At 55.1% G+C, this 27,766-nt stretch overlaps 4 protein-coding genes across 17 annotated transcripts in view; 3 read left to right on the top strand and 1 right to left on the bottom strand.

Moving 5' to 3' along the window:
* The window catches only part of SAFB (scaffold attachment factor B), a 35,032-nt gene extending 19,100 nt beyond the window's left edge, over window positions 1-15,932 (top strand). For 2 of the 4 annotated variants that reach the window (XM_077860346.1, XM_077860348.1), the window contains 15 exons: window positions 704-1,214; window positions 1,638-1,687; window positions 2,512-2,606; window positions 4,315-4,464; window positions 4,546-4,628; window positions 4,963-5,102; window positions 5,271-5,359; window positions 7,251-7,357; window positions 9,503-9,793; window positions 11,069-11,206; window positions 11,425-11,467; window positions 14,378-14,496; window positions 14,804-14,904; window positions 15,321-15,387; window positions 15,595-15,932. In XM_077860346.1, coding sequence (XP_077716472.1) covers window positions 704-1,214; window positions 1,638-1,687; window positions 2,512-2,606; window positions 4,315-4,464; window positions 4,546-4,628; window positions 4,963-5,102; window positions 5,271-5,359; window positions 7,251-7,357; window positions 9,503-9,793; window positions 11,069-11,206; window positions 11,425-11,467; window positions 14,378-14,496; window positions 14,804-14,904; window positions 15,321-15,387; window positions 15,595-15,724 — 2,114 coding nt within the window. In that variant the 3' untranslated portion in view covers window positions 15,725-15,932. Of the gene's footprint in view, window positions 1-703; window positions 1,215-1,637; window positions 1,688-2,511; window positions 2,607-4,314; window positions 4,465-4,545; window positions 4,629-4,962; window positions 5,103-5,270; window positions 5,360-7,250; window positions 7,358-9,502; window positions 9,794-11,068; window positions 11,207-11,424; window positions 11,468-14,377; window positions 14,497-14,797; window positions 14,905-15,320; window positions 15,388-15,594 lie in introns of all 4 variants that reach the window. The other 2 variants (XM_077860345.1, XM_077860347.1) reach the window with 1 other exon arrangement.
* A 2,521-nt stretch (window positions 15,933-18,453) lies between these two features.
* Window positions 18,454-20,459, bottom strand: MICOS13 (mitochondrial contact site and cristae organizing system subunit 13). The gene is made up of 4 exons (XM_077860368.1): window positions 19,970-20,459; window positions 19,223-19,400; window positions 19,052-19,103; window positions 18,454-18,686 (listed from the first exon to the last, which is right to left on the bottom strand). Exons 1-4 carry the CDS (start codon window positions 19,996-19,998, stop codon window positions 18,589-18,591), a joined length of 357 nt encoding a protein of 118 aa, XP_077716494.1. The 5' UTR covers window positions 19,999-20,459; the 3' UTR covers window positions 18,454-18,588.
* On the top strand, window positions 19,823-25,612 carry HSD11B1L (hydroxysteroid 11-beta dehydrogenase 1 like). Of its 11 annotated transcripts, none has more exons than XM_077860365.1 (9): window positions 20,561-20,818; window positions 21,484-21,935; window positions 22,507-22,602; window positions 22,690-22,816; window positions 23,436-23,547; window positions 23,900-23,991; window positions 24,396-24,489; window positions 24,597-24,762; window positions 24,842-25,275. In XM_077860365.1, exons 3-9 carry the CDS (start codon window positions 22,585-22,587, stop codon window positions 25,130-25,132), a joined length of 900 nt encoding a protein of 299 aa, XP_077716491.1. In that variant the 5' UTR covers window positions 20,561-20,818; window positions 21,484-21,935; window positions 22,507-22,584; the 3' UTR covers window positions 25,133-25,275. The 11 variants fall into 11 exon arrangements, with proteins under 11 accessions (XP_077716492.1, XP_077716487.1, XP_077716491.1 ...); XM_077860362.1 differs by having other exon boundaries at window positions 20,564-20,818; window positions 22,686-22,816; window positions 24,842-25,180; XM_077860359.1 differs by having other exon boundaries at window positions 20,570-20,818; window positions 21,754-21,935; window positions 22,686-22,816; window positions 25,005-25,612.
* Window positions 25,613-26,891: 1,279 nt separating this feature from the next.
* On the top strand, window positions 26,892-27,740 carry RPL36 (ribosomal protein L36). The gene is made up of 4 exons (XM_077860342.1): window positions 26,892-27,035; window positions 27,204-27,308; window positions 27,389-27,523; window positions 27,611-27,740. The coding sequence occupies exons 2-4, from the start codon at window positions 27,216-27,218 to the stop codon at window positions 27,698-27,700; spliced, it is 318 nt and encodes a 105-aa protein (XP_077716468.1). The 5' UTR covers window positions 26,892-27,035; window positions 27,204-27,215; the 3' UTR covers window positions 27,701-27,740.
* Window positions 27,741-27,766: the final 26 nt, after the last annotated feature.

Below are 27,766 nucleotides of genomic sequence, written 5' to 3'. Positions count from 1 at the left end.
ATGCCTTTTTAAACATAAATGGCACTTAAACATATGTAGAAAGAGTTTGCATGATGCTTCTCATGAGCTAATACCTCTGCACCCCACAAAACAGATCTTGTGATATTGGGCAGTGTCTTAACTTTGTGGTTTTTAATTCAGGCAGTGCAGGTAGTTGTAGGGAGATGCATTTTAAAACATTGAGACATAACTGGATTCCAGAAGAGGAAAGAGTTTCTTCATGAGAATTCCAAACAAATACTATTCACTTTCTGGACTGCAAATATCTCAGAGCACCGATGGAAGAGATTCTGGTTTTCATGTTGGACTGTTCTGTTAAAAGAAATTCAAAGAAATTTGGAAATTGAGCTGTTCAGTGAATGGTGATACATTCAGTTAAGCACCTTGGACTTTGGAAGCTAAATTCGGAAGAGTCCTATGTAAACGACGACAGAATGAAGACTGTCAAGAATCAGCCAGAAGGTTTTGGGGGTTAAATCTCTGGGATGCTTTTCTCTTCCATGTAGCGTAGCGGCTTACCGTAGCAGTCGGAGCGCAGGTAGTGTAACCACTGTCACTTTGTGTACCCGCGGGTTTTCCAATCTCTGTGTAGCTAGCGGTTCTCTTCGTGTTAGTATGGCAGCCGTGCCAGTTCCGCATTTGTGATTGCTTTATTTCCCTGGTAATTAAACCTTGTGCCATTCTATTCCTGTTAAATCCGTAGAAAATGAGAAAATACTCGACATTTTGGGGGAAACTTGTAAATCTGAGCCAGTAAAAGAAGAAGGTTCCGAGCTGGAGCAGCCCTTGGCACAGGATACAAGTAGCGTGGGGCCAGACAGAAAGCTTGCGGAGGAAGAGGACCTTTTTGGCAGCGCCCATCCGGAGGAGGGTGATTTAGATTTGGCCAGCGAGTCAACAGCACAAGCTCAGTCGAGCAGGGCAGACACCCTGTTAGCGGTAGTGAAAAGGGAGCCCGTGGAGCAGCCAGGCGATGGCGCGCGGACGGACTGTGAGCCTGTAGGGCTAGAGAAGCCAGTTGAGCAGAGTAGTAAAGCCTCAGAGCACACGGAAGCCTCTAGCGAGGAGGCCGCGGAAGCGCCCCAGGAAGCCTCAAGCCCAGACCCCAGAGATAGCAAAGAAGACGTGAAGAAGTTTGCTTTTGAAGCTTGTAATGAAGTCCCTCCGGCTCCTAAAGAGTCCTCAGCCAGTGAGGGCGCTGATCAGAAAATGAGGTTTGTTTTTTCTCAGTTTTAGACCAGACGCTATCTCCTTTTCATTGGTCATTTAATGACACACATAAGCTGTTTTTTCTGCAATTGGCCAGCCAGACTGATGCAATTGTAGTTTACTTCTAAACAATGTTTTATTTCTCTTTGTTTATTTTAAACTGATTATATAATCTTTTTTCTTTTCTCAACCTATCATGGTTGTTTTCTTTAATTCTTCCTAATTATCTTTAGCCCAGCAGAATTAATTAACTCCTATGGGTCTGAAATCTTATGGTTAGGTCAGATTTCCAATACAAGTTTGTCGGGGTATCATTTTTTCAGAACTAAATTTCGGGTAGGTATGCAACCTCAGCACGTGTTTTATGATTTTGAGTTTGTTTCCTCTCTGCTTCTTCCTTCTGGAGTGACATTATCTTTTGTCTCTAGTTCTGTCGAAGATGACTCGGATACAAAAAGGCTTTCCAAAGAGGAAAAGGGTAGGTGACTGGGGCAACACTGGTCTCTTGGAGCATGTTTGGCCTTGGCAACAGTGGGATTTCTGGTTCTAGTTCACTGCATACTGCGTTTCTTACCCAGATTTGCCTCTGAGCCTTTCATGAAGCCTTTCTCCACTCCTCTGCTATTCACTCTGCAGGTTCTGGGTTATAGGGAGCGAGCCAGGTCCTCAGAGTTAAGGTATTGATCTGAAGTACTCTTGCTTTCACTAGAGCACTTTGAGCTTGTTGATCCTGACTGAACCTCTAATTTGCAGATTCCTTAGCCTCAGTGATACTTGTAAATGGAAATTTTTTTTCTGATTTCAGAAATCTTGGGGTTACCTGGTACTTCAGATTTATGAACACCATATCTCTTAATTAAAATCGCTAATGGAGAAGATATTTTGTTGGTTTAGATTCCTCCTTAGCAGCCTAGAATACAAACAGAGGATAGGTGGGAAGGTGCATGTGACAAGAAAGAGAAGCATCTGAATTGAGTTCATCCGAATAGCAGCTGTTTTATGTTCAGAAGCCAACCCACTGGGCTGCCATTTGGTGACTTTTTAAGGGAACAAATTTCCCCTAGTCCCAATAGCCCCTGACTGACTATTGTAAGTGGCATTGCTCGAAGCCCTGATGGGCCTGGTGTGCATTTGCACAGGTTGTGTGAGGACAGGTATGAGGCCCTCCTGCCTTAGCTGACTTTGGTGGTGCTGACATCTGGGAGAAGTGGGGAAAGTATCTGGTTTGGGATGACTTCAGTCTTTTAAGATTCAGGATCTTGTGAGTATGGTGTTTTTGACCAGACTTTTCTTTTGAAATAGGTCGTAGCAGTTGTGGTAGAAATTTCTGGGTTAGCGGACTTTCTTCTACCACCAGAGCTACAGATTTGAAGAATCTTTTCAGCAAATATGGGAAGGTAAGATCAGGGGTTTTCTGGAGAAAAAAATGTTTTGAAGCCAACGTAGTATAGCCTTTACATACAGGTGATTGTCCTCTTGGTGACTGCTTTGAATGACATCATGCCGTTCTTTCAGCTCACATTGGACTTGGAGGGTCTCTCTCTCCCTGGCTAGGTGTGAGAGAGATGGAAACTCCCAGAGCCCACGTCAGCCTTTGTCAGCTTTTTTACTCCCCTTCCCCAGCCAGAAGCCACCAGGGAGGGCTTTGGGGATTGTAGCAGAGGGTAGGGTGGGGAGATGCTTCACTTCTCTGGAGTGGTGGTGATGACAGACGAGTGTGGCCATGGGAAGGGGTTGTCAACAGGGGCTGTAGAGTCAGACTGGTCTGGGTAGCTGGAGGCCACAGCTATGCCGCTCACACTTGTGTGGCCAGGAGCTGGATACTTCGGTCATGTGAACCTCACCTCTATGCCTGGGGCCCTCAGAATGGCTGCCTCCTGAAGATGGTGTGTGTAGCTGTAGTAGAGCTGTTGGTGCCTCTGCCCCATCACTCTCAGCTCACCTGTTCTCACCCACAGCTGGGGCAGCTCTGGCCTTTGGTCTTCTGCAACACTTGCCTGTCTTCCCTGCCTGCTCAGCCCACAAACTGTGGCAGGGATAGATAGATTCACCTGCACCCCCCACCCCCACCCCCAAGGCCTGTTGCAGTTTCCTGTGTGTTTCAGAGCACCTGTATCTGGTCTCTTCCCTTCTCTTTTTCACCACCCCCACCATGTGTTTTCTAGAGTCCCCTCCCAAATCAGCTGCTGCTGCATCCTGGGCTCCTTGTCTCCGAAGTAGCTTTTTGGGGCAAGCCAAAGGCATAGGCCTTTGTAGTAAGGGATCAACAAATCACAACAGAAAAGACCAATAGTACTTATCTTGGTTATTGATGTCAGAGAACTAACCAGCAAAATTAAATATGACATGGTTGTAGAAATAACTGGTGATTTCCTGAGCTTCAGTATATGAAGTGGGCCCCTTTCATGATTCCACTGTGGCCCTCAGAGCAGATGGGCGCTCTCAGCAGGGATGTGTCACCTAGAGCCTCCAGTGTCTTGGATGCATATTGTAGGCTTCGGGTGTTTGGGTAGGGGACCAGCCCATTCAGAAACTCCCTTGGATCTGAGTCTCTGTGGAGCCTAGTTAGGAATGAATACTGGCTTATGTGGGACTTCTCCTGAGCTAGGGTACCTAACGTCAGCTTGCCAAAGTCATTAGGAAAAGCAAGTGCTGTGTAAAGTGCCTGTAGCGCCAGAAACCTCTCACTGAATTTTGTTACTGCTCTGAGTAAGTGTGGGCTGTCAGTCTCCATCTGCAGAGCTGTCTTCCTGCTTCACTGCCTACATGGCTCACAGAATGCCCGAAGAGGCCTGCCTTCATTCCACTTTCCTCTCTGCCCCTCCACCCTGCCATCCTGGTTCCCAGGGGGAGGGGCCGGAAGTGGGGCACAGCCTTTGAGTAGTCAGAGTGAGGCAGTAGTATTAGCTTTCCTGGTTGTCAGGTGCCACTTGTCAGGCACCTGGTGACAGGGCATTCCCCATGGTCCTCTCACCCTAGGAAGGCACCAGGACTCGCGGATCTGAGGAACAGCATGAACCTGTGATGCCCTGTGCATTTTATGTGCAGTCAGGGCAGGGTTGAGGGGGCTCCTGTCTAAGCCATACTTTTGTATTTTCCTTTGAGGTGGTGGGTGCCAAGGTGGTAACAAATGCCCGGAGTCCTGGAGCTCGCTGCTACGGCTTTGTTACAATGTCCACAGCAGAAGAGGCCACAAAATGCATTAACCACTTGCACAAAACAGAGCTCCATGGGAAGATGATCTCAGTGGAAAAAGTAAGTGGCTTTTTTTTTCCCCCCAGGGATATGACTCTTTAAGGAAATAAGGTAATACTTGAATTTGATTCTCTTTTTCAGGCGAAAAATGAGCCTACTGGGAAGAAAGCCTCTGAGAAGAGAGAGGGTGAGGGAAAAAAGGAGAAGTCCAGCACCAGCGACAGGTATTGCTGTTCTCTGAGGGAGCTGCGGCCAAGATTGTCCTTTCTGTAGTTCCCGTTCTGCACGTTTTCCATAGCTAGGGGAGACTCATCCTTTCATTTACGTTTGGTTGAAGGGTTTCACCTCCGGTAGCTGAGATGATTCCTTCCTGCAGTCCCTCTTTCAGGGGTGCTTGGGGAGAGCAGATGGGACTCCCTATTGTTGATCGTTCCATCGATGCCAGCCCAGGCAGCCTCCTGGTCCTGGGGTGCTCAATGCAAGAGGCCTGGTCAGGGCTGCTTTTCTTCCCTAAATACTGTATCTAACAGGCTGTGTGTCCTGGGATGTTATTTCTAGGTCTGCGAACCTTAAGAGGGAAGATAAAGCTGATAGAAAAGAGGACATTAAGAAGGGTGAAGATGGAAGTGGAGAAAAGAGTAAAGATCAGGACGATCAGAAACCTGGCCCCTCAGAGCGATCCCGAACTACAAAATCAGGTACTGTCACCAGAGATGCCAGCTGGTGTTCTCTTCCTAGTTGGTGTGGTTCGTGGTTTGCTGTAGTCAGCAACACAAACTAGATCTCTTTTCCATAGAGTTGGGTACTTTCTCTAATTTGGATGTTTCTGGTTTCTTACCTTAACATGACTCCTTTACTTCCTGTAGGAAGTCGAGGAACGGAGCGAACTGTAGTGATGGATAAATCTAAAGGTGTGCCTGTTATTAGTGTCAAAACATCAGGATCCAAAGAGAGAGTGAGTATTAATTTTCTAACTAGAGTGTAGTGTTTTTCCATATTCTTTCATTTATTTTTCTGTATATCTTAAGGGAGTTCTTGAGTTTAATTAAGAAGGGTGGTATAGGGATCCCTGGGTGGCGCAGCGGTTTGGCTCCTGCCTTTGGCCCGGGGCGCGATCCTGGAGACCCGAGATCGAGTCCCACGTCGGGCTCCTGGTGCATGGAGCCTGCTTCTCCCTCTGCCTGCATCTCTCTCTCTCTCTCTCTCTCTCTGTGACCATCATAAATAAATAAAAATTAAGAGATAAATAAAAAAAATAAATAAAAAAAAAGAAGGGTGGTATATCTTTTTAAAATGTAGAGATCTTGACATTCTAAAAAACTGAGTTTAAAAGCTTTAATTTACAGTTAACTTTTTTTGATGAGAATTTTTTTTTTTCCTAAAGCTACTTTTAAAATTCAAATGTGTTGAATGTTCTATAATAGCTCAGGGGTTAGAGCACTGGTCTTAGGAAATTCAAATATGGGACTGGTTGGCTTCTTTTCTTTTTCCCGAATCATCCTGTAGCTGGCTATTTTCATTACCTCCCCTGAAAGTTTCAGCAGCTCTCCATCGTGCATTCCTAAGCTCACATGCAGCCCTGCCAGCCTTTCTAAGTCAGGTCTCCACTTTGGCTCAGCTCAATACTCTTTCTCTTCAGGGATGTTCCGCAGAACACAGAATTCACAGAGGATGCATCTTAGGCTCTTACCGCTTCATGCTGCCTGCTCTTCTGGTCTTAGGCAGCTGTCGCTGTCCATAAGTTCAAATTTTGGCAGTCTTGCAACTTCAGTAGGTGTGGGTCCAGGGTCCCCAAGACCACCCACGTTCAGTGATTCATTCTAAGGACCACTGGGCTTAGAGAGCCTGTGGTGGTAGTCACAGCAAAGATTGGCCCCAGTGGTGCAGTAAAGACACACAGCCAGATGAGGTCGTGGGGAAAGAGACACAGAGTGTGCGCGAGACCCATGCAGGCTCCCCTGTGCTCTGTCCTGCCTGTGAGCTCATGCAGCAATGAAAATGTAGCAACACTTGGTGATGCTCCTGCCCAGGCAAGCCCATCGGCCCATTAGAGCCTCAGCACCCAAGGGTTCTATCAGGGACTGGTTACATGGCTTTCTGCCAGAGGCATATTGAGACTCCTGACTCCCAGGAGGAAGGCAGGTGGTCAGCACAAAGCACATTTTGCCACGGTCTAGGCATAGTGAACCATCCTTAGCATGAACGGTTAAGTGGAGATATTCTGGGCACCAGCGTCAGGCCTACCGTGTTACCTCGTGCTGCAAGGGGACAGACAGTGAAGCTCTTGCAAGCCAGCATTTCAGTGATGGCAGGTTTCACTCTGTGTGTGTGCACATGTTAGACCTGTGACCTTTTACATTTATTTTATATAAAACAATTGGAAAATGGCAAAACTAAAGTACGAGCTCCAGGCATAAGATGAGTAGATCTCATAAAAGTCATGCAGCTACACAAATTAGGAATCCCCAGTGACACCATAAGTAGCCATGGTTAGGTACCCGTTGCGTGTTTAATTAGGAAGGAAAAGAACAAGAGTGAGGGGTTTCTTTTGGATACAGAAAGCAAAGTATAAAAGCATGCTTGTGATCATTTAAAAAGTTTTAGTGGGGGGACTACTTCCATTTTGACCCTATTGGAAATACTTAGTATATAGTTTAGCATCGTGATGAGGTTGTGACTTAGGATAACGAAAACCTGTTTCTTAGGGAACACCTTGTTACCTGGTTATTCCATTAAACATGGATGGTCCTTTTCCAACCTTTACTTTGGATGCTTGGACCTGGACATGCCTGATTCTTCCTGTTGTCATTTCTGCCTTAATTTATGGATGTTTCTTGGTGAACCAGGTTTCTAAGAGCCAGGATCGCAAATCAGCCAGCAGAGAGAAGCGATCTGTTGTGTCCTTTGATAAAGTCAAAGAGCCTCGGAAGTCAAGAGACTCAGAGTCCCGTAGGTGAGTCCTTGTCCAGGAATGTTACTGGTTTGGTTCTATCTCTGTATTGCTGAAAGCTGTGTTCTAGGGGGATATTTTCAAAGTCCCCCATGTGTGGAATACTGCTTTAAATTTCTTGGTGCCTTTGGCTTTGATCCTGTAGTTTTTGTTTTTGTTTTTGTTTTTGTTTTTTTCCAATTGATCATCTCCTACAAATAGGCCTGTCACTTCTTGAAGATTTTGGAAGATAACAGCAGGGAGTTGGAATGCCTTCCTGGTGCAGTAGGGCTAGTTAACAAACACCAAATGTGCTCCAGAAGCTGTGGAAAGGGAAATAGAGAAACAGTGGAACGTGTGCAGGGAGACAATTGAGAGATCCTCATCCTTAAGATAGCTGAAGAAAATGTCTCCCTAAATTTTAAAAACTAAACACAAGTTATATTGAGCACGTTGAATGGTAGTTAATGTTTCCAATCAAGAAATAATTCCTTTTTTTAAATTTTATTTAAGATTTAATTATTCTAGTGGCACGTGGGTGGGCAGGGTGTAAAAAGAAAGAGAATCTCAAGCAGACTCCTTGCTGAATGTTGGCCCTGATCTCACGACCCAGAGGTGATGACCTAAGCTGAAACCAAGACTCAGGTGCTCAACATCTGAGCCATTCATGTCACCCCTAAGCTTTATAGTTTAAAAAAATAAAAATCAGTAAAATTGCCAGAGTAAGAATGAGTAAAGGGTGCGAGGTATTGCTTTTTCTAGTGCCTGCTCATGACTTCCTGCTTCCAAGGGAGAGGCAGTGGGCAAGAGACACTTTGTTGAAGTAACTGGCAAATAGAGCAGGGAACTGTCCAGTGTGTGGGAATTTAATATGTCGCAACTGACATTTCTAACTAGTGACAAAAGGGTGGACTCTCCCCAAAAAGCTTTAGGTCTCTTTGCTGTTCTTTAGATAGTGCTCTGGGGCTCCAGCTCACATCTGTGACAAAACAGTCCCCATAAGCTGGTGACTGAACAGAAACCTAAAGTCCACATTTGGATAAAATGAAAGTAAGTATATTCACGAGTTCAGGTTGGAGGGCCCAAAATGTCACGAAGGAGATGACTAAGTTTAAATGTAACTTTTGTATGTGAAAGACACGTGAGAGAGGGGAATAAATGTGATTTGAAATAAATGTAATAAGGGAAAAGTAACCTGACAGGAAAACAGAAGACAGTCACCAGAAGGGACAGGTCATGCCCCTGCCACAAGTCATGCAACGTGGCTCCGCTTTACAAGGCATCAGGAGTGCACGTGAAAAGAGTAGCTTTAAGGTTTTATTTATGTATGTATGTATGAATGAATGGGAGATAGAGCATGAGTGGGGAGGACAGGGAGGCCCATGCAGGGTTCAATCCCAGGTCACAGGAATCATGACCTGAGCCAAAGTCAGATGCTTAGCCAACTGAGCTGCCCAGGCGCCCCAAGAGTAGCTGTTCTCCAAGCCACAGGCACAGTGAGGCACATGTATAGAGACGGGCAGGAAACGTGCTGAGGTATGGCTGGTATCACTATCAGGAGAGTGGCTGGCAGCCCTTCTGGGCTGAGCCGAGGGTCCTACAGCCTTGCCCATCCTTCACTCAGTAGCTGCAGTCCCCAGCTTGTTGGTACACTCATCTGAGCTTAGAAAAAACATCATAAGATGTTTTTAGAAAAAACTCGTGTAAGTTTTCGATGCGAGAGCACTAGCCCCATTCCGTGGTGATTAATTGAAGCCCATGCCTTAGGGAGCAGAGATTTTCATTGAGACCTAATTTGCAGTGAAAAGAATGTTGTTTCTTAGTCTTATTTTTAATGAGGTATTTGTGGAATATTATGTTGAGCTCCAGAAAAAGTTTCAGGGAGTGAGGTTCAGCTCATACTTCAGCTGACCGTTGACATGCACACGCTTTCATGCTCCGAGTACCTGCCGGGCAGGAACCAAGCTGGAAGCAGAGCCCATGCTGGCATTCCGGGGCTGCTGCTGTGCTCTCCCTCTCATCAGTGGGTCGGCTAGAGCTATAGTTCCTTAGGGGCGGGCACAGCCCTGAGTCCAACTTTCTGTTGTGCTTGGGCTGATCTGCATTCCCCAAGGTGAGAGCTGTTGAGCCAGATGGGTGGCGCCAGCTCTGTGGCCTCTTCTCCTGCAGGGTACGTGAGCGCAGTGAGTGGGAGCAGCGCATGCAGGCGCAGTGGGAGCGTGAGGAGCGTGAGCGGCTGGAGATTGCCCGCGAGAGGCTGGCTTTCCACCGACACCGCCTGGAGCGGGAGCGCATGGAGCGCGAGCGGCTGGAGCGGGAGCGCATGCATGTGGAGCATGAGCGCAGGCGGGAGCAGGAGCGCATCCACCGAGAGCGCGAGGAGCTGCGGCGCCAGCAGGAGCTGCGCTACGAGCAGGAGCGGCGGCCCGCGGTGCGGAGGCCCTACGACGTGGATGGCCGGTAAGTCCAGTTCTTAGCCCACCTTCTAGGTGGCTCATGGCATTTAGAATTGGGTTCTAGGTCCCTGAATCATGTTAATGTGAGATTTTTGTTTCAAAGGCAGCACAAGTACATGCTACATCCGAATTTGATGTCCTTTACTTCATCAGGAACCAGATGCTTAGGGGTCGGTGGAAAAATGGTTATGCAAAGCAGTGCCTAGTAGTGTCTTGTTCAAGTCTTGGCGCGGACACCCAGAGCTGCACATGAAGTGCGAGTGCTAAGCAGGTGGCCAGAGATCAAAAAACATCTTCAGATCCCTGTTCTAGGCTTTGTAGTCAACTAGTGATTTGTTCTGGTTTACTCCAGTAACCATTTTATTTCCTGGACATGCCAGTGCATGATGTGTGAATACTAAAGTGTTAGACCTAATTTCAGACCTTGCTTATTGGGAGTCTGGAGTGATAGGGCCAGCATTGGTCCTAGTAAAGCTTTTCCGCATGCATCACTTGGGAAAAAACACATTTTATATTCATCATCTTTCTCCAGCACAGGTTAAAGAGGTCCCCATGATAATATCCAGCACGACTTCGAGAGCTTTTAGTATTTTATTTTATTTTAGTACTTTCTGCCTCTGTGCAAAATACTGATGCTGTGAGTCCCTTATGGTCATAAATGTTTGGAAACAGTATGTTTCAGGTGCTTCTCAGTGTCCGTCCGTCCCCCCCCCCCCCGCAGGTCTTTGCTGGGTCTAGTTCACATTGGAGGAGAACTCAGGGTCACGGCTCTCACTTGCTGTCCTGATAGATCAAGGCCATGTGCAGATGGTAGAGGTGACCTGCAGGTGTGCATGTGTGCCCTCTTGCCCCCCTGTTAGGGAAACCAAAGCTATTCTGTTTAGGGGAAGCAGGGCATGTCAGAGTAGAATGGAAGTCTTTCATTCGGATCCCACATCACCCTGCCAGCTCATGGAGCAAAGAAGACCTTGTTGCTAAAGTCCGTTCTCATTTTGTGACGTGATAGGAGCCAAGGACCGTTTAAGGGTTCAGTTCACGGGCAGCCCAGGTGGCTCAGTGGTTTAGCACGACCCTCAGCCCAGGGCCTATTCCTGGAGACCTGGGATCGAGTCCTGTGTTGGACTCCCTGCATGGAGCCTGCTTCTCCCTCTGCCTCTCTCTCTCGCTCTCTCTGTCATGAATAAAATCTTTAAAAAAAAAAGGGGGGGGTTCAGTTCATCATCTCCACAAAAGTTATGAAGTTGAGGGAGAAATTGCACGTACTCCTTTCCTCTTCCAGGCGAGATGATGCCTACTGGCCAGAAGCAAAGCGGGCTGCCCTGGATGAGCGCTACCATTCTGACTTCAACCGCCAGGACCGCTTCCACGACTTTGACCACAGGGACCGGGGCCGCTACCCCGACCACTCTGTTGACAGGTCAGCCAGCCACCCCCACCCCCGACCTTGCCTGCTTGCTCTCAGTTCTCTTCTTTTTCTGAATCCTGAAGAAATAGGGTTGGCCTTTCTTGGCTTTGTGGGCTCATTCGAACCATCAGAGCATGAATTACTTGGGTTCCATTTGGGAAATGTTTTATTTGAGGGTGCCTAACCAATCTTTCTTTCCTTAATGCTTTTACTTAAATTGACTTTCACAGGAGAGAAGGTTCCAGATCCATGATGGGAGAAAGAGAAGGACAGGTAAGTCCGAAAACTCTAGTTTTATCAGTTTTTGCCATGGGATTGACTCTCTCCTCAGCATGCTTTCTCCCTCCTCAGCCGAGGTGAACAAAGAGTAGTGTATCCTGAATCTCTTCCAGCCTTAACCCTGAGGTTCTGTCCGCCTCTAAATGAGAGTAACTAACACCCTGTACTGACGATTCAAGAGCCTTGGGTGCGTCTCTTAGGCTCTGCTGGACAATCGTGACCTGCCCGGCTGAGCACCTGCAAGTCCAGGGGCACCTAAAGCAAGCAGTGCTGTGCTCTCTGGGTCCACCTGCCCGCCAAGTGGGCACTTTTCCCAAGTGTCGGAAAGCCATTCAGTCTCTGGTCCACACCCACACTCTGCAGGATGACCGCGTTAGAGAATATGCTTGATGTGCTCCCTTTTCCTGTCCTAGCTTTAGCTTGAGAACTTCCGCCAAGAGCGTTGATTCTTTCATGGGTTTACTTGGAAGAATGGGGGGAATGAAGGGAGGATGTGGTCAGGGCATTGTTGGCCAGAATTGCCGCCCTGTGAGTTTCCTTTCCCTGCATCTAGTACAGACTGAGTGTAAGACTGGGGGTGGTGGTATTCCTTGGCCACATTGAGGGGGTTTCTCTGCTACCTCTGGAGGCATCTTCACGTGATTCCTTTTTCTCTACTCCTAGAGGTAAATCTGAGATGTTAGCTAAATGTGCACCTTGTCTTCTGTTCCTCTTTGGTAAAGTTGAGAGCGGTGGTTAAATTCCAGGCCACAGAGCCAGAGAGGGTCACATCTTGGTCCAGCACTTGTGTGGAGCTTGTGTCTCCAGCTGTGAAATTGAGGGTGCTTCCTCCTGCATGAGGAGCTGGGCCGAGGGTGCTGCTAGCTGTGTCTAGTACAGTCCCTCGGGTTCCTTTGCCCACCGTTGGTAGCTAAAACACTCTGGAAACCTGAAAGACTGCTTTTCTTCACATACAGTGTCCTCAATAATATTGATATCAGTGCTGTCCTAGATGGCAGGTGGTGTGATAGGGGACACAGACGGGAAGCACTGGCACAGGCTTCCTGGGTCTTGCTGAACTGTTACGTAGGTTGGTCAGTTGGATAGAAGAGCGTGGCTACATTATGAAATAGCAGGAAGAGCTAGATGTGGCCCTTGTACAAAGTGTTCTCTGTCAGTTTTGTGTTTTTAGAAGGCTGATACTTTTTTTTTTATAAAGAATTTATTTACATTACAGAGCAAGTGAGACCACAAGCAGGGAGGGGCAGAGGGAGAAGCAGGGAGCCCAATGTGGGGCTGGATCCCAGCACCCTGGGAACATGACCTGTGCTAAAGGCAGACACTACACTGACTGAGCCACCCAGGCGCCCCAAATACTCCTTATTAAATATTTGTGTTTGTCTAAAAGTATAGGAAGCGGTCTAAATCACAGGCTGTAATTTTTCTAAAAGCTGGTATGTTTTGAAGGTTGTTTTGTTTTGAAGGTTCTTTATGGAAACATTATTCTGGGGTCTCATTTAAGCAGCTCTTGCTCCATTTGGAAGGACTGACTTTCTGGGGCCCTCTGACTTTTTATTTTGCTCCTAGAAGGAATGAGGCTGGGTTTTGTCCATCTTGTTCAATTGCCCCTGCCCCTTTGTTGAGGGAATATCCGCACACATCTGGGAATGAGAGGCCAGAGGAAGCAGGTCATGGAGGCATTTGTGTTTAGGACTCCCTGTGTAAGCACACGCCCACCCTGGTTTAATGGGTAAGGTAAGTCTGGGCGTGAGCAGCAACAGGGCAGCTGGCGCCTTCAGCTGAGGGGCTTCATCACCAGGCTCCCTTTCTTAGGTGTTCTTACTTAGATGTGATCCTGGAGCAAAAGACCCCAGGGCCACAGGTTGGATTTGTGGGACAGTGGAACCAAAAGCACTTGGTCAGCTCCCTAAGAGCTTCGGACGTTCTTCCAGCAAGCAGGGGCAGGGCTCGGGTGAAAGATGAGTGGGCATTTGAGACAGCTTTTCCTAGGGGCGCCTTGGTGGCACAGTTGTTGAGCATCCAACTATTGATTTCGGCTCAGGTTGTGATTTCAGGGTCCTAAGATTGAGCCTTGCGTTGAGCTCAGTGTTTATTTTATTTTATTTTATTTTATTTATTTATTTATTTATTTATTTTATTTTTATTTTTATTTATTTATTTTTTATTCATAGAGACAGAGAGAGAGGCAGAGACACAGGCAGAGGGAGAAGCAGGCATCATACAGAGAGCCTGACGCAGGACTCGATCCAGGGTCCCCAGGATCACGCCCTGGGCTGCAGGCAGCGTTAAACCACTGAGCCACCGGGGCTGCCCTGGGCTCAGTGTTTAAAAAAGATTCTCACTGCCTCTTTCTTTGCCCCTCATGTCCTTGGTCTCTCTTAAATAAATACATCTTTGGAACAGAACATCTTTTCCTAGAATGGGAGGCTTTCTCTTCCATCCTTCCTTCAGGTAGTGCATTGAACAGGGTCCAGCATTCGTGTGGCCTGTGCCAGAGGTGCCAGGTCCAGGCTGAGTTGCGATAAAGGATCCCTTGTGGGGCTGGAGTACAGCAGGCACCTGGCCTACTGTTGTCTGTTGTTGGTGCAGGGCAGTCACCAGGCCCAGTACTCTTCTCTCCTTTGGTGCCTGAATTCACTCTGTTTGGATTAGGGTGCATCTCAGGCCTCGGCTTCTGTCCTCTGTTCTGTGACTCCATTCTTTGACTTTCCTCACTAGACAACCAGCAGACTTTGGGGGCCTGGCTGTCATTCAAGCTGAAAGGCCCGTGTGGCACAAGACCACGTGTTGAACGCTTGCCAGCACTTCTGTTATTATCCTTGTTGTTATTAGCTTGTTGCCCCAAAGGCCTTGGGATCCAGGCTTGACACTGAAACCTTCTTATTCTGGCTCTTTAACATCTAGCATTACCCCGAACGCCATGGAGGACCAGAGCGCCATGGGCGGGACTCTCGCGACGGGTGGGGCGGATACGGCTCTGACAAGAGGATGAGCGAGGGCCGGGGGCTGCCTCCTCCACCCAGGTTTGTGTCATGCACCCCACACTGCTGGCTGGGGCCTCATGCACCGTAGGCAGGATTGAATGTGTCCCAACTGAGGACCCTGGGTCTCAGGGAAAGATGAGTGCTGGCCCCATGACCCAGAGCACTGGCCACACCTCAGGCCTCCTTGGAGCTTTGAGCAACATTCCCGTAGACCCCCACCACCCAAAGGGATGGGGACTGGGCACACAGAATGCTAAACCCACCTTCCAGAGCCCACCACCACTCCTACTCTGAAAGGCAGAGAGAGGGGCAATCCAAATCAGAGATGTCTTTTTCCAAGGGGCAGACGTGACTGGGGGGATCATGGCCGAAGAATAGAGGATGACCGTGCGTGGCAGGGTGCTGCTGATGGAGGCATGATAGACAGGGACCACAAGAGGTGGCAAGGTAAGGGCTGACTCTCAGCTGGCGAGGTCTCTTTTTTTTGGAGAAGCATCTGGAAAGCTCAAGCTGCACCTGCTTTACAGCCTGTCTGCCTTGTCTTGAGGGCAGGAAGAGCTGTCTCTGCTCTAAGACCATGGGGTCTTGCTCATCACTGACCGGATGTGGGAAGGGAGGGAGGGAACAGATGAGGTCTGGCACAGAAGACTGCTGTGGGCTTTGGTTAATACTCTGCCTCGACTTAGCCAGGACGTCAGGTGCGTGCAGCTTGCGTGCTGATGCATCACTGGGACCTGTGGGTTCTGGGCTGACTGCGTGGCTCAGGAACGGGACTGGAGTCCCATGAGCCTCGTGTTGGTGTCCTCGGAACTCCGTCTGCTGTGCTCAGACAAGCTGTTTGAAAAGTATCTCTTGTCTTATAGGTGGCGAAAGAAGTATGTCTGGTCACTCTGGGCCAGGTCACATGATGAACCGGGGAGGGATGTCAGGGTAAGGTGTCTGGCGCTGCTTGTCCATCTTTACGTGTTGGCTCGCCTGGGAGGTTTAGAAAGTTGAGTCTGCCCCCCTCACCGCCTCTCTGCTGGATGGAGGCTCTGCTCCCAGAAGAGGGCCGGCAGCTGGGGGTGTGCACGGGGGAGTGTGCACGGGGGGCGTGCCGGCCGGACTTCTCTGACGTGGGATCTGTGTCGGTCCTAGGCGTGGCAGCTTCGCCCCTGGCGGGGCCTCGCGGGGCCACGTGATCCCGCGCGGCGGAATGCAGGGTGGCTTCGGGGGACAGAACCGGGGCAGCCGACCCAACGACACCCGCTTCACTCGCCGCTACTAAGTGCTTGGATTCCTGTGTTCTGTCCCGTGGCAACAAGAGTATGTTCTGTTAGGAGTTCTCTTCAACTGTGTACAATAATTTTTTTTTATCTGCTGCCATATTGTAGCTCAATACAATGTGAATGTTTTGTGTTTTTTTTTCTGTTTTTTTTTTTTTTTTTTGGTTTTTGTTTTTTGTAATAAATGTGTTTCTGTTCACATACCCTTTATTTAAAGTGTTTTCTCTTTTTTATTTCACATATTTGTGTAAATTATACTTGGCATAGCTGAGCCATGGCTCTTCAGGGGGAAGGGGCAGCTTTAAGGGGCTGTCCGGGTTCCCGGAAGCCCTTTACTGACAGCACACGCTCCTGGCCTGCCTGAACCCGGACCTGGGGTTTGTGGGATCGTCTGCGTTCTGCGTCGTGGCCGTTTTGTCCCTGTTCCCCCTCCTGGGCCCTCTGTCCTCCACACTCTGCCTCCGTGTCCAGGACAGGCCCAGCCTAGCTGAACAGGCTGCTGTGCCTTTTTTTTGATGTGGCAAAATACATATAACACACAATTTCCCATTTTAAGCACTTTAGGTGTACAGCTTGGTGGCATTAGTATCGTACAGTGTTGTGCCACCATCACTGACCTCCGCCTGCAGAACCTTTCATCCTCCCAAACGCCAACTGCCCTGCGCCCACCACACCACCATCTACTTCCTGTGTCTGTGGCTCCTAGCATCTCCTGAGTGGAGCAGCATGCCCGTGGGGTAAGGTGTGACAGCAGCGTGGTGCTAAGGCCCGTACGTGGGGCCATGCTGCTCCTCAGGTCCACCAGGCTCCGTCTCTGTGGGCCCTGGTCTGTGTTCATGTTGGGGTCCACCCGTCCAGGGGAGCAGTGGTGACAGGCCGGCTGCCTCCCTGACACATCACTGTGGAGTCCAAGCCTGTCTGGGGCTGGGAACACACTAACCACCAAGGCAGCCTGGGCCCCTGTTCCCGCAGGGTCCACAATGGGGTATGGGTGTATGTGGGGGGAGACAGACACGTGACCAAGCCTTCAGATGGTGGGGGGCAGGGGCAGCAAATAAAACCCCCTCCCACCTGGGCCACAGATCACCCCACCCACCCTCATCCCCAAGCCTGTGCGCATGGTAACCTAAAGGGCCAGAAGCCCCTTCTGGGGCCCAGTGTCCTCACTGGGGTCCTATAAGGGGAATAGGGAGGCAGGAGAGCTGGGGGGGGGCTGGACACCCACACGCTCCACAGCTCGCTTTGAAGATGGGGGGGGCACTCCTGCTGAGTGTGGTGGCCTCTAGAAGCTGGAAAAGGCCAGATACGGACTGTCCCCAGGAAGAGCCAGCCCTGTCCTAGCTCCGTGAGACCCGTGGTGGGCTTCCAGCCTCCAGATCTGTGAACCGGTCGACGTGTGCTTTTAAGCCCCTGAATCTGGTCATTTGTCACGGGAGACTAGCAAACTCCCAAGGCAGTGCTCGTCTGCTGGGATGACTGCCCAGGAGACACCTGGCAGCAACTGGAGACGTCTGCAGCCGTCAGGACCAGGGGACAGAGTGCCACTGGCATTTCGGGGGTGGAGGCAGGGATGCTGTTCAACACCTACTGTGCCCAGGCTGAGGTAGGGCGACCTTGCCTCGCAGTGCTAAGGCCCTGATAGGACACCCACAGGGCAGTCGGGGGGCCTGGGCCGAGTGCCTGACTTCAGGCTGGGAGGAAGGGGTCGGGAGGCTTTCCAGAGGAGGCCAATGCTAAGCTGCAGGCAGGATGAGCCAGAGTCAGGAGGGAGGATGGCCTGCTGAGTGGGTGCCAAGGCCAGGGGTGAAGACCAACTGCGTTCTGGGAATGGGGCCCCTTGGAGGAGTCCGGGCTCAAGGGGAAGGCAGCAGGGAGCCATAGAGGGTTTCCGAGGAGGGCAGGGACATGTTCAGACTTGGACCTGGGAAGTGGATGGAAGGGCACAAGGCCGAGAGCCGGGCGGGGGGGCGTCAGTGCAAACAGACCTAGGGCTTGGGTAAGGCATCTCCTCAGAGCTGCTGAGGGACCCGCAGGGCCTGGAGCAGCCTGAGGCCCCAGCAGCCCTCGGGGTACGTGTGTCCGTCTGTAAGAGACGCAGCCCTGCCTGCCCTGTGCCCTCAGACAGGTGCCTCTATCTCCGCCCTTTTCCTCACCTGGAAACCACACGGCCCACCCTCGTCCTCGCTGTGCGGCTGCCTTGGGGGTGGCCAGGTGCTTCCTGAAGCCCTGCCTGCCTGCCTGCCCGGCGCCCCTGGGCCACACCTGGCCATCTCTGCTTTTTTGCAGCCCCCACGTCATGACCCCCTCCCCGGGGACACAGGCCCGTCCTGCGGGGACTGCAGTCGCTCTCGTGAGCAGCTCTACACATGGTGATCACTGAGCGGCCCCGGGAACTCCTGGCCATGCAGACAGCGGGGAGATGAACATGCCCCTCCCCAGGCCCCCAGCCCCGCAAAGCCCCCACCCTGGGCTCAGCCCTCCAGGAAGGCCGGCATCGGCACTTTCTCAACCCGTTCCTGGGCCCCTGAGCACTGTCCGTGGAGCTCCAGGGTCAATGTCTGCCCCCAGCCCCGCACCAGGTTGGAGACTCAGCAGTGGGGTCCGGACGGCAAAGGGGTTAACCAACACCTGTGGTCCAGGTCAGGCCCTGAGGAGCTGCTAGCCCAGGCCCCTTGCTCTGGGCACCAGCCGGGCCACCCCCAGCCCCCAGGGCCAGCACACGGGTCGGGGAGCATTTCCAAAGTCCTTTATTGGGCCGGCAAGGCCGGGAGCTGCCCTCGAGTGGGGTCCCAGTCCCAGTCTGGAGTCTCCAGGTCGCTGGTGCCCCTGCCCCCGTTCCTGACTGGGGCAGGTGGCCTCTGGCAGGCTACTTGATCCGCTCCTTCAGGTATTCCCAGCCGTCCCTGGAGTACTCGCGGGCCTTGGAGGGGGCCACCGACAGAGCTGACATCACCGTGAGGATCCCTGTGGAGAGGGAGGGCCCAGCGCCTTCAGCCACCGAGTCTCGCCCACCCACACCAGCCCCCCGGAAACCCGAGCTCCACAAGGCTTTGAGAGGCACCAGTTCCAGCGCCATCGGTCCCACATGGGGAAACTGAGGCGGGGGGGGGCAGGGCCTCATGTTGTCTGAGATCACCTGTCCTCAAAGTAGGCTCCCTCTGGCTCACCCCTCCCTGAAATCTCCACCCTCTTTAGATCCTTTAGATCCGTGGCAGGGGTGCAGGGCAGCACGGGGAGCCACGGGAAGGAGTGACCAGGAAGCAAGCGGTGGCAGGGTTGTGAGGCTGCGGTGGCAGGGGTCACCCCCCAGCACGGGGACCAGGGCCTACCTGAGTTCCAGGTGTCACGGAAGTGAAAGTTAAATTTTGGAGGGGCTGGGAGCTGGGAAGAGAGGGGAGAAGGGGCAGGTGAGAAGGGGAAGGGCCCCGCGGCCCCAGCCTCGCAGGACCGAGCCCGTGGGAGGACGCGGACACGGACACGGACACGCCGCCGGGGGCTACCTGGGGCATCTTCAGGCCGGTCTGCTCGCACACGTACTGGCTGAGCTGGTACATGGCTGGGGGCACCACCTCCTCGGCCCTCTGGAGCACAGCCTGGCTCTTGTCGCTTGGGCCCAGCAGCTCCTGGTCGTACACCAGGTAGACCGCACCCCCGGCCACGCTGCCCTTGATGAGGAACCTGCGGTGGGGGGGGGGGGGTGGGAGGCAGGGCGGCGGCTCAGCAGCTCCCCGGCACTGCCGGCAGCCCCGGGCTCCGGGCCCACGCGGGGCGCCTGGGTCCGAGGAGTGACACAGCGAGGCCGGGCAGCGGACACGGAAGAACAAGGAGGCGGCCGGGCACCGCCTGGCACAACGCTCCCCTCACTGCACAGAGCACAGCCCCTCGGCCCCGTTTAACAGGTAAACTGAGGCCCACTCGTGATCCGCACACGGCGCGGCGAGGGAAGGCCTAGACCCCCGGCCTTGTGCCTCGCGGGGTCCCGCGCGGCCCTGGGCGCTCCTGGGACGTCGCGCGTCGCCCCGGGCACGCGGGGTCTTGGCGCAGCGCGGGCGGCACTCCCGCCGTCCAGGGGAGGCACCTGCGGCCCCGGATCGCGGGAGGCCCCTCCCCTCCTGACCCTCAGGTCAGGCCGAGGCGGGACCCGACGCCACGGAACTCCAAGACCCAGCCGGAAGCAAACCCGGCGGGGGGTGCCCACGGGAGGGGCTTTCTCGGGGGCTCGGAGCCCGCCCCGCCGCCCCACGCACCTCATCAGCGACCACACTCGGGGCACCATGGTCGCTCGGCTCCGCGCGCAAGGACACTCGACTCGCCCGCCGCTTCCGGTGACTGCGCCGCAGAGGCCTCTGGGAAACGTAGTCGCCCGACTCAGCCGCAAAGGCCTGTGAGAGTCGAAGTCGCGCGGCGGCCGCAAAACGCCGGAGAAGCTCCGCAGCCCTCCAGCGAAAGGATTCTGAGAAGTGTAATCTTCAGAGCCCGGACGCCGCAAGGCTGCCTGGGAAATGGAGTCAGGACCAACCCCCGTGAGGCGCCGGACGGCTCGCCCAGCCGCCGAGACTGCTGGGAGATGTAGTCCGGCCTGGCGCGGCTCCGGCGGCGTGCGAGGAAAAGAGGAGTCGGGCGTCTAGACTGAGGCCCGACAGTGGCCCAAGAAGGCGTCGGAGTCCGGGAGATCCACCCGCGCCCGCGCGGGGGACCGAGGGCCCCGGCCCAGGGCGAGTGTGCCAATAAGATGGTTGGTTGTCACGGCAACGCGAGGTCGGAATTGTGCGTGGGAGGCGGGCCCTCGGTCACGTGCCTGCCTCGGGGGCGGGGCTTTCGTCCAGGGGGCGGGCCCAGGACCACGGCGGGGCGAGGGCGAGCCGGGCGGAAGGCCGTTGCCGGGCAACGTCCGGGCGCCGCGCTCCCCCGCCAGGCCCCGCCCCCTGCGGAGGTGGGCTCGGTGTCACGTGACCCGGACCCGACGGGAGGGGGCGCGGTCGGGGGCCCGGCCGAGCCGGCAGCGTAGGGAGGTGCGAGTCCGAGGGGTGCGCGCCGGGCTCCCAGGCCCGGACCCCAGCCCCGCTGGACGGCGGGAGAAACTGAGGCCCGAGTGGGTGAGTACGAGGTTGGGAGCGCGCGGCACGTCGCACGCCCCTTTTGTCCAGAGGGGAAACTGAGGCTCTGTGAGGTCAGGGGACCAGTGCGTTCTGCGAGGGTCTGGTTCTCCCAATTCCGTCCCCATGGGACGCCGGCCGGCTGCTCCGTCCATCCATCCACCCACCCATCCACCCAGACGGCCAGCCGGCCGCCCGCCCCCGCCCCCGCCCCCGCCGCGTGGCTGCTGTGGTCAGGGTGGAAGAGGGTCAAGTTGCGGGACTTCACGGGCGTCCCCTGGAAAGCGGGGAGAGGTGGGATGGCTGCCGTGACTGGGGAGGGGCGAGGACTTCACTCTTCGGAGAGCTGAGAAAGAGTCACAGACAGGAACCCGGCAAGATGAGAAGGGACAGGTGGGCCAGGGCCGGGCCCGCGGCGCATTGTGGGCCGGGGTGAGGAGCTCGGTCTCCACGAGGGGCAGTGGCGAGCCCTGAGAGGGTTTGCAGCAGCAAGGGGCAGTCACATTTCTTTGGGTAAATATGTCTTGGGCTGCCCGGAGAGCATAGGGTGCGGAGGAGGGAGTGGGAGGGTGGGGGAGGCAGGGGGAGGCAGCTGGAAGTTGGCAGTAGGTCGAAGGATCTAGACATCTCAGAGCTGAGGGCACCCCAGCCCCACCATCTCTCAGTTCTACAGTTCTACCCCTACTGCGTTCAGAGAACAGAAACCCCAGGATGTGACGGGCCTGTGCCTTCCTTGGGGGAAGATTCGTGCCCCCCTGAATCGTGAAGTCCTTGGCCTGTTTCTCTCTTTCACCTTCTCCCCGGAACAAGTAAATCCACTCCCACAGCTCAAGTCACATCTTAACCGTGACGACACAGGCTCCTTCCTGGTGTCTCCAGAGTCATCTTTCCGGGTCCCCCCAGCTGTCACTTCCAATGTTCGTCACATCACTCAGGGCCAGTCTCGTGTCTGTCGAGCATCTGCTCCATGTCTGGCAGTTTGGGGGCCACTGAGGACCCAACAGCGAACAAAGCAGAAGCAAGTTTCCGTTTCCTTCCTGCCTCGTGGAGCTGACGCTCTAAGAGGAGAGAGGGACAGGGAGCATGTAACAGATCATCAGGATGATTTCAGATCATGGCAAGTGCTGAGAGCGTGGAAGTTTTAGAGGCAAGAGGAGGGAGAGGGACCAGGAGGTACTTTAGGAAAGGAGGCCAGGGGGTTTTCCTTGGAGAAGGTCAGTTTTGTGCTGACTTCAGAGAAGTGAGAGAGCAACTCATTGGGTTATATTTGGGAAGAGCATTTCGGGCAGAGGGAGTAGCCAATGCAAAGGCCCTGAGGCAGGATGGAGTCTGGCTCCTTCTAAGGAATGCTGAAGAGGCGCTGTTTTGGCAAACAGAGCAAGAGGGGCTGGTCCTCGTGGGGCCTTTTTGAGCATCAAGGAGCCTGGCTTTTGTCCTAAATGAGATGGGGAGGGTTTTCAGCAGGGGGAGGTAAGATGTAATTTGGCTGCTTCTAGGAGGGAGAACAACCTGAAGAGGCGAGGGGAAGCTATATGACCTGGACCAGGTGCTGGCTGCGGAGATGGAGGAGAGAGGGCAGGGCCTGGAGGGAGCATCGTCAGCAAACAAAGGCCCAGCTGGGGAAATGGGGGTGGCTGTGGGCCAGGCTGTGCGCCAGGCTGTGCCTGCCATCCTCTCTCCCGCTGCAGACCCTGCAGACTCAGAGCCGGCCATGAAGGTTCTGCTCCTCACGGGGCTGGGAGCCCTGTTCTTCTCCTACTACTGGGATGACAACTTTGACCCTGGTGAGTGCCTGGAGGTGGGGGAGGGACGAATTGGGCCCGCCATCCGGGGCATCCCCAGCATTGACCACGGTGCACACTGCTAGCCAGCCTCCAGGGAGCCCGGGTGCTGCTGACCGGGGCCAGCGCAGGCGTCGGGGAGGAGCTGGCCTATCACTACGCTCGCCTGGGCTCCCACCTGGTGCTCACAGCCCACACCGAGGCTTTCCTGCAGAAGGTGAGACGCCGATTTCCAGTGGAATGGTGGGGGCGGGAGTGGCTGGAAAACCGGGCCTGGGTTCAAATACTCCCAAAGATCCAGGCTTCATCTGTGACCTGTAGCAAGTAGGTTAACCCTGAGCCTAGGTTCCTCATTCGCCCCCCAGAGACAATAAAAGTACCTTCTCCTGGGTTCTGGTGTTGGGTTAATACAGTGAGACAGTGAAAGACAGGGAGTGTTCCTCAAAAAATGGGATTGGTGGTGGTGTCCGGAGCCTGTGCCAAACTCCAGGGAGGGGTGGTGGGTGGACGCTTCTTAGCCCATGGTAGCTCCAAGAAAACGTAGTGTTTGCAACGGACCTTGCACGATGTCCAGAGGGGCCAGACATCTCGAGATTGACCTGAAATCTGAGTTTTAAATGCGGGTGTTGAGCAAAGAGAAGGGCCCTTGTTGTAGCCCCCGGGCTGCCAATGTGCCCCCCCACCCCCGGGGCAGAGCTTTGGGAATAATGTGGAATGTAACCCGAAGCACGGGGTTGGTGGGGGGAGGGGAGCTTTGGGCTGGGGCGCCAGAGGCCTAGCAGGCCGAGGGGGGCCCGCCGGGGTGGACCGGCCCACGGGCAGCTCTGGCCCCCCAGGTGGTAGGGAACTGCCGGAAGCTGGGCGCTCCCGAGGTCTTCTACATCGCTGCGGACATGGCCTCCCCCGAGGTGCCCGGGCGCGTGGTGCAGTTTGCGCTGGACAAGCTGGGTGAGGGGCGGGGCCTGGCGTCTGGGGCGGGGGCCTAGGACTTGGGGCAGGACTCGGAGGGGGTGGGGCCGTGGTCTCGGTGGGCGGAGCTTAGGGGTCTGGGGCTTGGCCAGGGTGGAGCCTCACTGCCTCCAGGGGGCGGAACTCTGGACTGGGTCTCACTGGATCGGGGACCAAGCCTGGCAGGGCCAGGGAATAGGGTCCGGTCTCTTCGGTAGGAGGCGGGAGCTTCCCGGGGCGGAACGCACGGGGTCAGTGCTCCGGCCGCAGCTTCCCGAGTTCAAGGTGACGGGGCCCAGGGGAGGGGTCTCTTCGAGGACTAGCTCCTTGCTGATGGGCCTCTCTGGGCCAGGAGGGCTGGACTACCTCGTGCTGAACCACCTCGGCGCCACCCCGGCAGGCACGCGGTCCCGGAGCATCCAGGGGACACGCTGGCTCCTGCAGGTGCGGCGCCCAGCGGCCTGTCCCTCTGATCCCACGTCAGGCCCCGCCCCTCCTGAGCCCCGCCCACCGCGCCTAGGCGCCGCCCCTCCGGCCACGCCCCTCCGGGGCCGCGCCCACAGCACCAAGGCCCCGACCCTCAGGTCCAGCCCCTCGCAGGCCCCGCCCATAGCACCAAGGCCCCGCCCCCCACTGGCCCCGCCCACAGCGCCAAGGTCCCGTCCCTCCCAGGCCCCGCCCACCGCGCCAAGGCCCCGACCCTCAGGTGCAGCCCCTCGCAGGCCCCGCCCATAGCACCAAGGCCCCGCCCCCACCGGCCCGCCCTGGCCCCGCCCACAGCGCCAAGTCCCGCCCCTGCCGGGCTGGCGTGCCTTCGCGTTGCGGTGACTCGCCGTCGCCACCTGCAGGTGAACTTGCTGAGTTACGTGCAGCTGACCTCGCTGGCGCTGCCCAGCCTGACCGACAGCAGAGGCTCCCTGGTGGTCGTGTCCTCGCTGCTCGGTGCGTGCCCGCGGCCGGGGAGGCGGGCGGACCTGGACAGGGCAGGGAGGCTCCGGAGGAGGGGGAGCGCCGTGTGGTCACGAGCGGCTGCGCCCCCGCGCTCCTAGGCCGTGTGCCCACGTCCTTCTCCAGCCCGTACTCGGCGGCCAAGTTCGCGCTGGACGGCTTCTTCGGCTCCCTGCGGCGGGAGCTGGACGTGCAGGACGTGAACGTGGCCATCACCATGTGTGTCCTGGGCCTCCGGGACCGCGCCTCGGCCGCCGAGGCAGTCAGGTGAGGCCCGGGCCGTCAGGGGCAGGGGGCTGTGGGGGGCGGCCCGGCCGCAGTCCCCAGCGCACCCTCCCGTCCCCAGGGGAGTCACGAGGGCCAAGGCGGCCCCGGGGCCCAAGGCGGCCCTGGCGGTGATCCGCGGCGGTGCCACCCGCGCCCCCGGCGTCTTCTACCCGTGGCGCTTCCACCTGCTGGGCCTGCTCCGGGGATGGCTGCCGCACCCGAGGGCCTGGTTCATCCGCCAGGAGCTCAACGTCACCGCTGTCGCCGCTGCCGCTGCCTGAGCTCCCGGGGCGGCGCTCCTTCGTCTTCCCAGAGGGGAGCCCTCCATCCAGCCGTCCCAGAGCGGCGACACCCATCGAGACACCTCTGAGCCGGTGGCCGAGGCCCGAGCCAGAATCATCAAGACAGAAAAGGAAAACTGAGAAAAACTTGCCAGCACCTGGAAAGAGCCGCAGCTCCGAGTTTGCAAGCGCTGATCGTGTGCCAGGCACCTGGTCACCGACTTGGAAGGCGTTTCCTCAGTCATCCGGGCCACTGTGGGTGACATGGTTGCTGCTTCCATTTTGCAGATGAGAAAGCTGAGGCTAAGAGAGGGGGTGTGACTCTCCCCAGGCCCCAGGCTGCATCCATCAGGGCACCCGGGGAACCCTGGCCATTTGTTGGAACCACCGCATCCCTGGTCTCTTTCTGCTCGCTCAACCTTGGAGCGGCCCCTACCCTTGCCCCCGCAGGTGACAGCCTTGAGGCCGCCCCTCTGCGGATGGGGTCCCGGGCGCGGAGGAGGGAAAGGATGTGCTCTGGGCTGGACCCAGCCTTCTGTTTCACAATAAAAACCCTTCTTTTGCACATAGGTTCAGATTGCTTAGTTTTTCCATTTTGCTGGTGGCGAGCTGGTAAAGAGGGATGTGTGTGCGGGGAGCAGACTCCTCCAGCCTCCATTTCTCCATTTCACAGTGGAGACCTCACTGGAGAAGTCGGGGGTGGGGGGGGAGGGGAGGAAAAGTACTGGTGGGCTGAAGGCCTTGTTTGCAGTATGAAGGATGGTGGTTTGGGCACCAATAATGATCATGTGTATCAGACACCAAGCACTTGACTTTGGTGATCTCGTGGCATCTTCAGAACTGGAAGTTGGTGCTACTGTTGTTTCCATTTTATAACTAAGGACATTTGCTTAGAGAGAGAAAGGCAGTCCGTGATAGGAGCTGGGATTCTGACACGGGACTTTAAACCAAGTGTGGGCTGTATCTATCTGCACGTCACTGATGTTTTTTTTTTTTTTAATTTTTATTTATTTATGATAGTCACAGAGAGAGAAAGAGAGAGAGGCAGAGACATAGGCAGAGGGAGAAGCAGGCTCCATGCACCAGGAGCCTGATGTGGGATTCGATCCGGGGTCTCCAGGATCGCGCCCTGGGCCAAAGGCAGGCGCCAAACCGCTGCGCCACCCAGGGATCCCCTGATGTTTACATCAACTAGTGAAAAATCGACACATCCTCTCTTTAAAATGATGAATCAGCGTGGTTTGATAAAGAAAAAGCAGCTGTCCAGATAAAAACTGTAGAATGAGTGCAATATTACAAAATGCTGGCTACTGTTGGCTGTGCAAGGGTCTAGAACGAGCAAGTGTCAGAAGGGTTAACCCCAAACAGACTAGCTCCAAATGGCAGACCATTGTTTGGGGGATAAGTAGGATTGAAAGATAAAAACCAGGGGAAAAAATTTTTTTTATGGTTCTACCGGGCCTCCAGTCCCTGCACCATCTGAAATTACATCAAATGATATCAAATGTATTAAAGGGCACTATACCAAATCGCCCTCTTGAGTTCTAACACAGAGTTTGGCGTCATATAGAATGAAACCAATACCTGTTTATGGGTTTTATTTTGTGCCGAGTGCCATTGTATCTTAGCCGAACAGTTTGGAATGGGTACTCTTTTTGTCCTGAGCCTATACATGAAGAAATTCAGGTCCTGGGAGGTGAAGCCCCTGGCGCAGGGTCAGCAAGCCAGCGGCCGAGGTGGGATTCCAGCCAGCCAGCTGCAGAAGCAGGATTCGAACTCCCAACCACAGGGAAAGGACGCGCAGCCCAGGCTGAAGCGTGGTTTGGGCCGGCTGGCGCAAGCGCGCACGCGCAGGGGCCGCGCGGCCTCCAGCCGCCAGGGGGAGCGCGCGGCCTCCCGGCCCGTCTGGCCCGCCCGCCCCGCGGGAGCTAGATATCCCAGAGTTCCGCGGGCCCACGGCCCTTCCGCCGCCGGAGCATCGAGCAGCAGCAGGTCAGTGGGGCGCCGGCCGGGTAGGATCCGCCGCCATCCCCTCTCCTGGGCCCCGGGGCGGCTCAGGGCCGTGGCCGGGCGCAGCGAGCGAGTCCGGGGGAGTCGGGACGCGGGGTTCCGGGCGGCGGGGGCCCGAGCCCGGACTCACCTCCGCGTCCGTCCCCCCAGCCGCCTGCAGCCATGGCTCTGCGCTACCCCATGGCCGTGGGCCTCAACAAGGGCCACAAGGTGACGAAGAACGTGAGCAAGCCGAGGCACAGCCGCCGCCGCGGGGTGAGTGCGGGCGGGGAGGGGGGGCGGGCGGCGGGCGCGGACCGGGGCCGAGCCCTGAGCCCTGAGCGCCGTCCCCGCAGCGCCTCACCAAGCACACCAAGTTCGTGCGGGACATGATCCGGGAGGTGTGCGGCTTCGCCCCGTACGAGCGGCGGGCCATGGAGCTGCTCAAGGTGTCCAAGGACAAGCGCGCCCTCAAGTTCATCAAGAAGCGGGTAGGTGGGGGGCGGGGGGGGCGGGGGCGGGGGGGGCAGCCGGACCCAGACCCCGGGCCCGCGCCGACCGCTCTCCCCGCGCCGCAGGTCGGGACGCACATCCGCGCCAAGAGGAAGAGAGAGGAGCTGAGCAACGTGCTGGCGGCCATGCGGAAAGCGGCCGCCAAGAAGGACTGACCCCCCTCCCCACCCCCGTAACAATAAAGCCTTCTCGGAACCTCGGGGTCTTGTGCTGGTCCGGGC

This window comes from Canis aureus, chromosome 19 (assembly GCF_053574225.1).
Source record: "Canis aureus isolate CA01 chromosome 19, VMU_Caureus_v.1.0, whole genome shotgun sequence".
Taxonomy (NCBI): Eukaryota; Metazoa; Chordata; class Mammalia; order Carnivora; family Canidae; genus Canis; species Canis aureus.
Note: the sequence above shows the minus strand (reverse complement) of the source record. Positions and strands in the feature narration are given on the sequence as shown.

Excerpts from the sequence above, each read along its gene's own strand:
- HSD11B1L (XM_077860359.1), top strand. Across the intron at positions 23,992-24,395 it reads GGACACGCTGGCTCCTGCAG|GTGAACTTGCTGAGTTACGT; the intron begins GTGCGGCGCCCA and ends CGCCACCTGCAG. Across the intron at positions 24,490-24,596 it reads GGTCGTGTCCTCGCTGCTCG|GCCGTGTGCCCACGTCCTTC; the intron begins GTGCGTGCCCGC and ends CCGCGCTCCTAG.
- RPL36 (XM_077860342.1), top strand. The coding sequence starts at position 27,216 with ATGGCTCTGCGCTACCCCATGGCCGTGGGCCTCAACAAGGGCCACAAG. Across the intron at positions 27,309-27,388 it reads GGCACAGCCGCCGCCGCGGG|CGCCTCACCAAGCACACCAA; the intron begins GTGAGTGCGGGC and ends CCGTCCCCGCAG. Across the intron at positions 27,524-27,610 it reads TCAAGTTCATCAAGAAGCGG|GTCGGGACGCACATCCGCGC; the intron begins GTAGGTGGGGGG and ends CCCGCGCCGCAG.
- MICOS13 (XM_077860368.1), bottom strand. The coding sequence starts at position 19,998 with ATGGTGCCCCGAGTGTGGTCGCTGATGAG. Across the intron at positions 19,401-19,969 it reads CGAGTGTGGTCGCTGATGAG|GTTCCTCATCAAGGGCAGCG; the intron begins GTGCGTGGGGCG and ends CCCCCACCGCAG. Across the intron at positions 18,687-19,051 it reads CCGTGACACCTGGAACTCAG|GGATCCTCACGGTGATGTCA; the intron begins GTAGGCCCTGGT and ends CCCTCTCCACAG.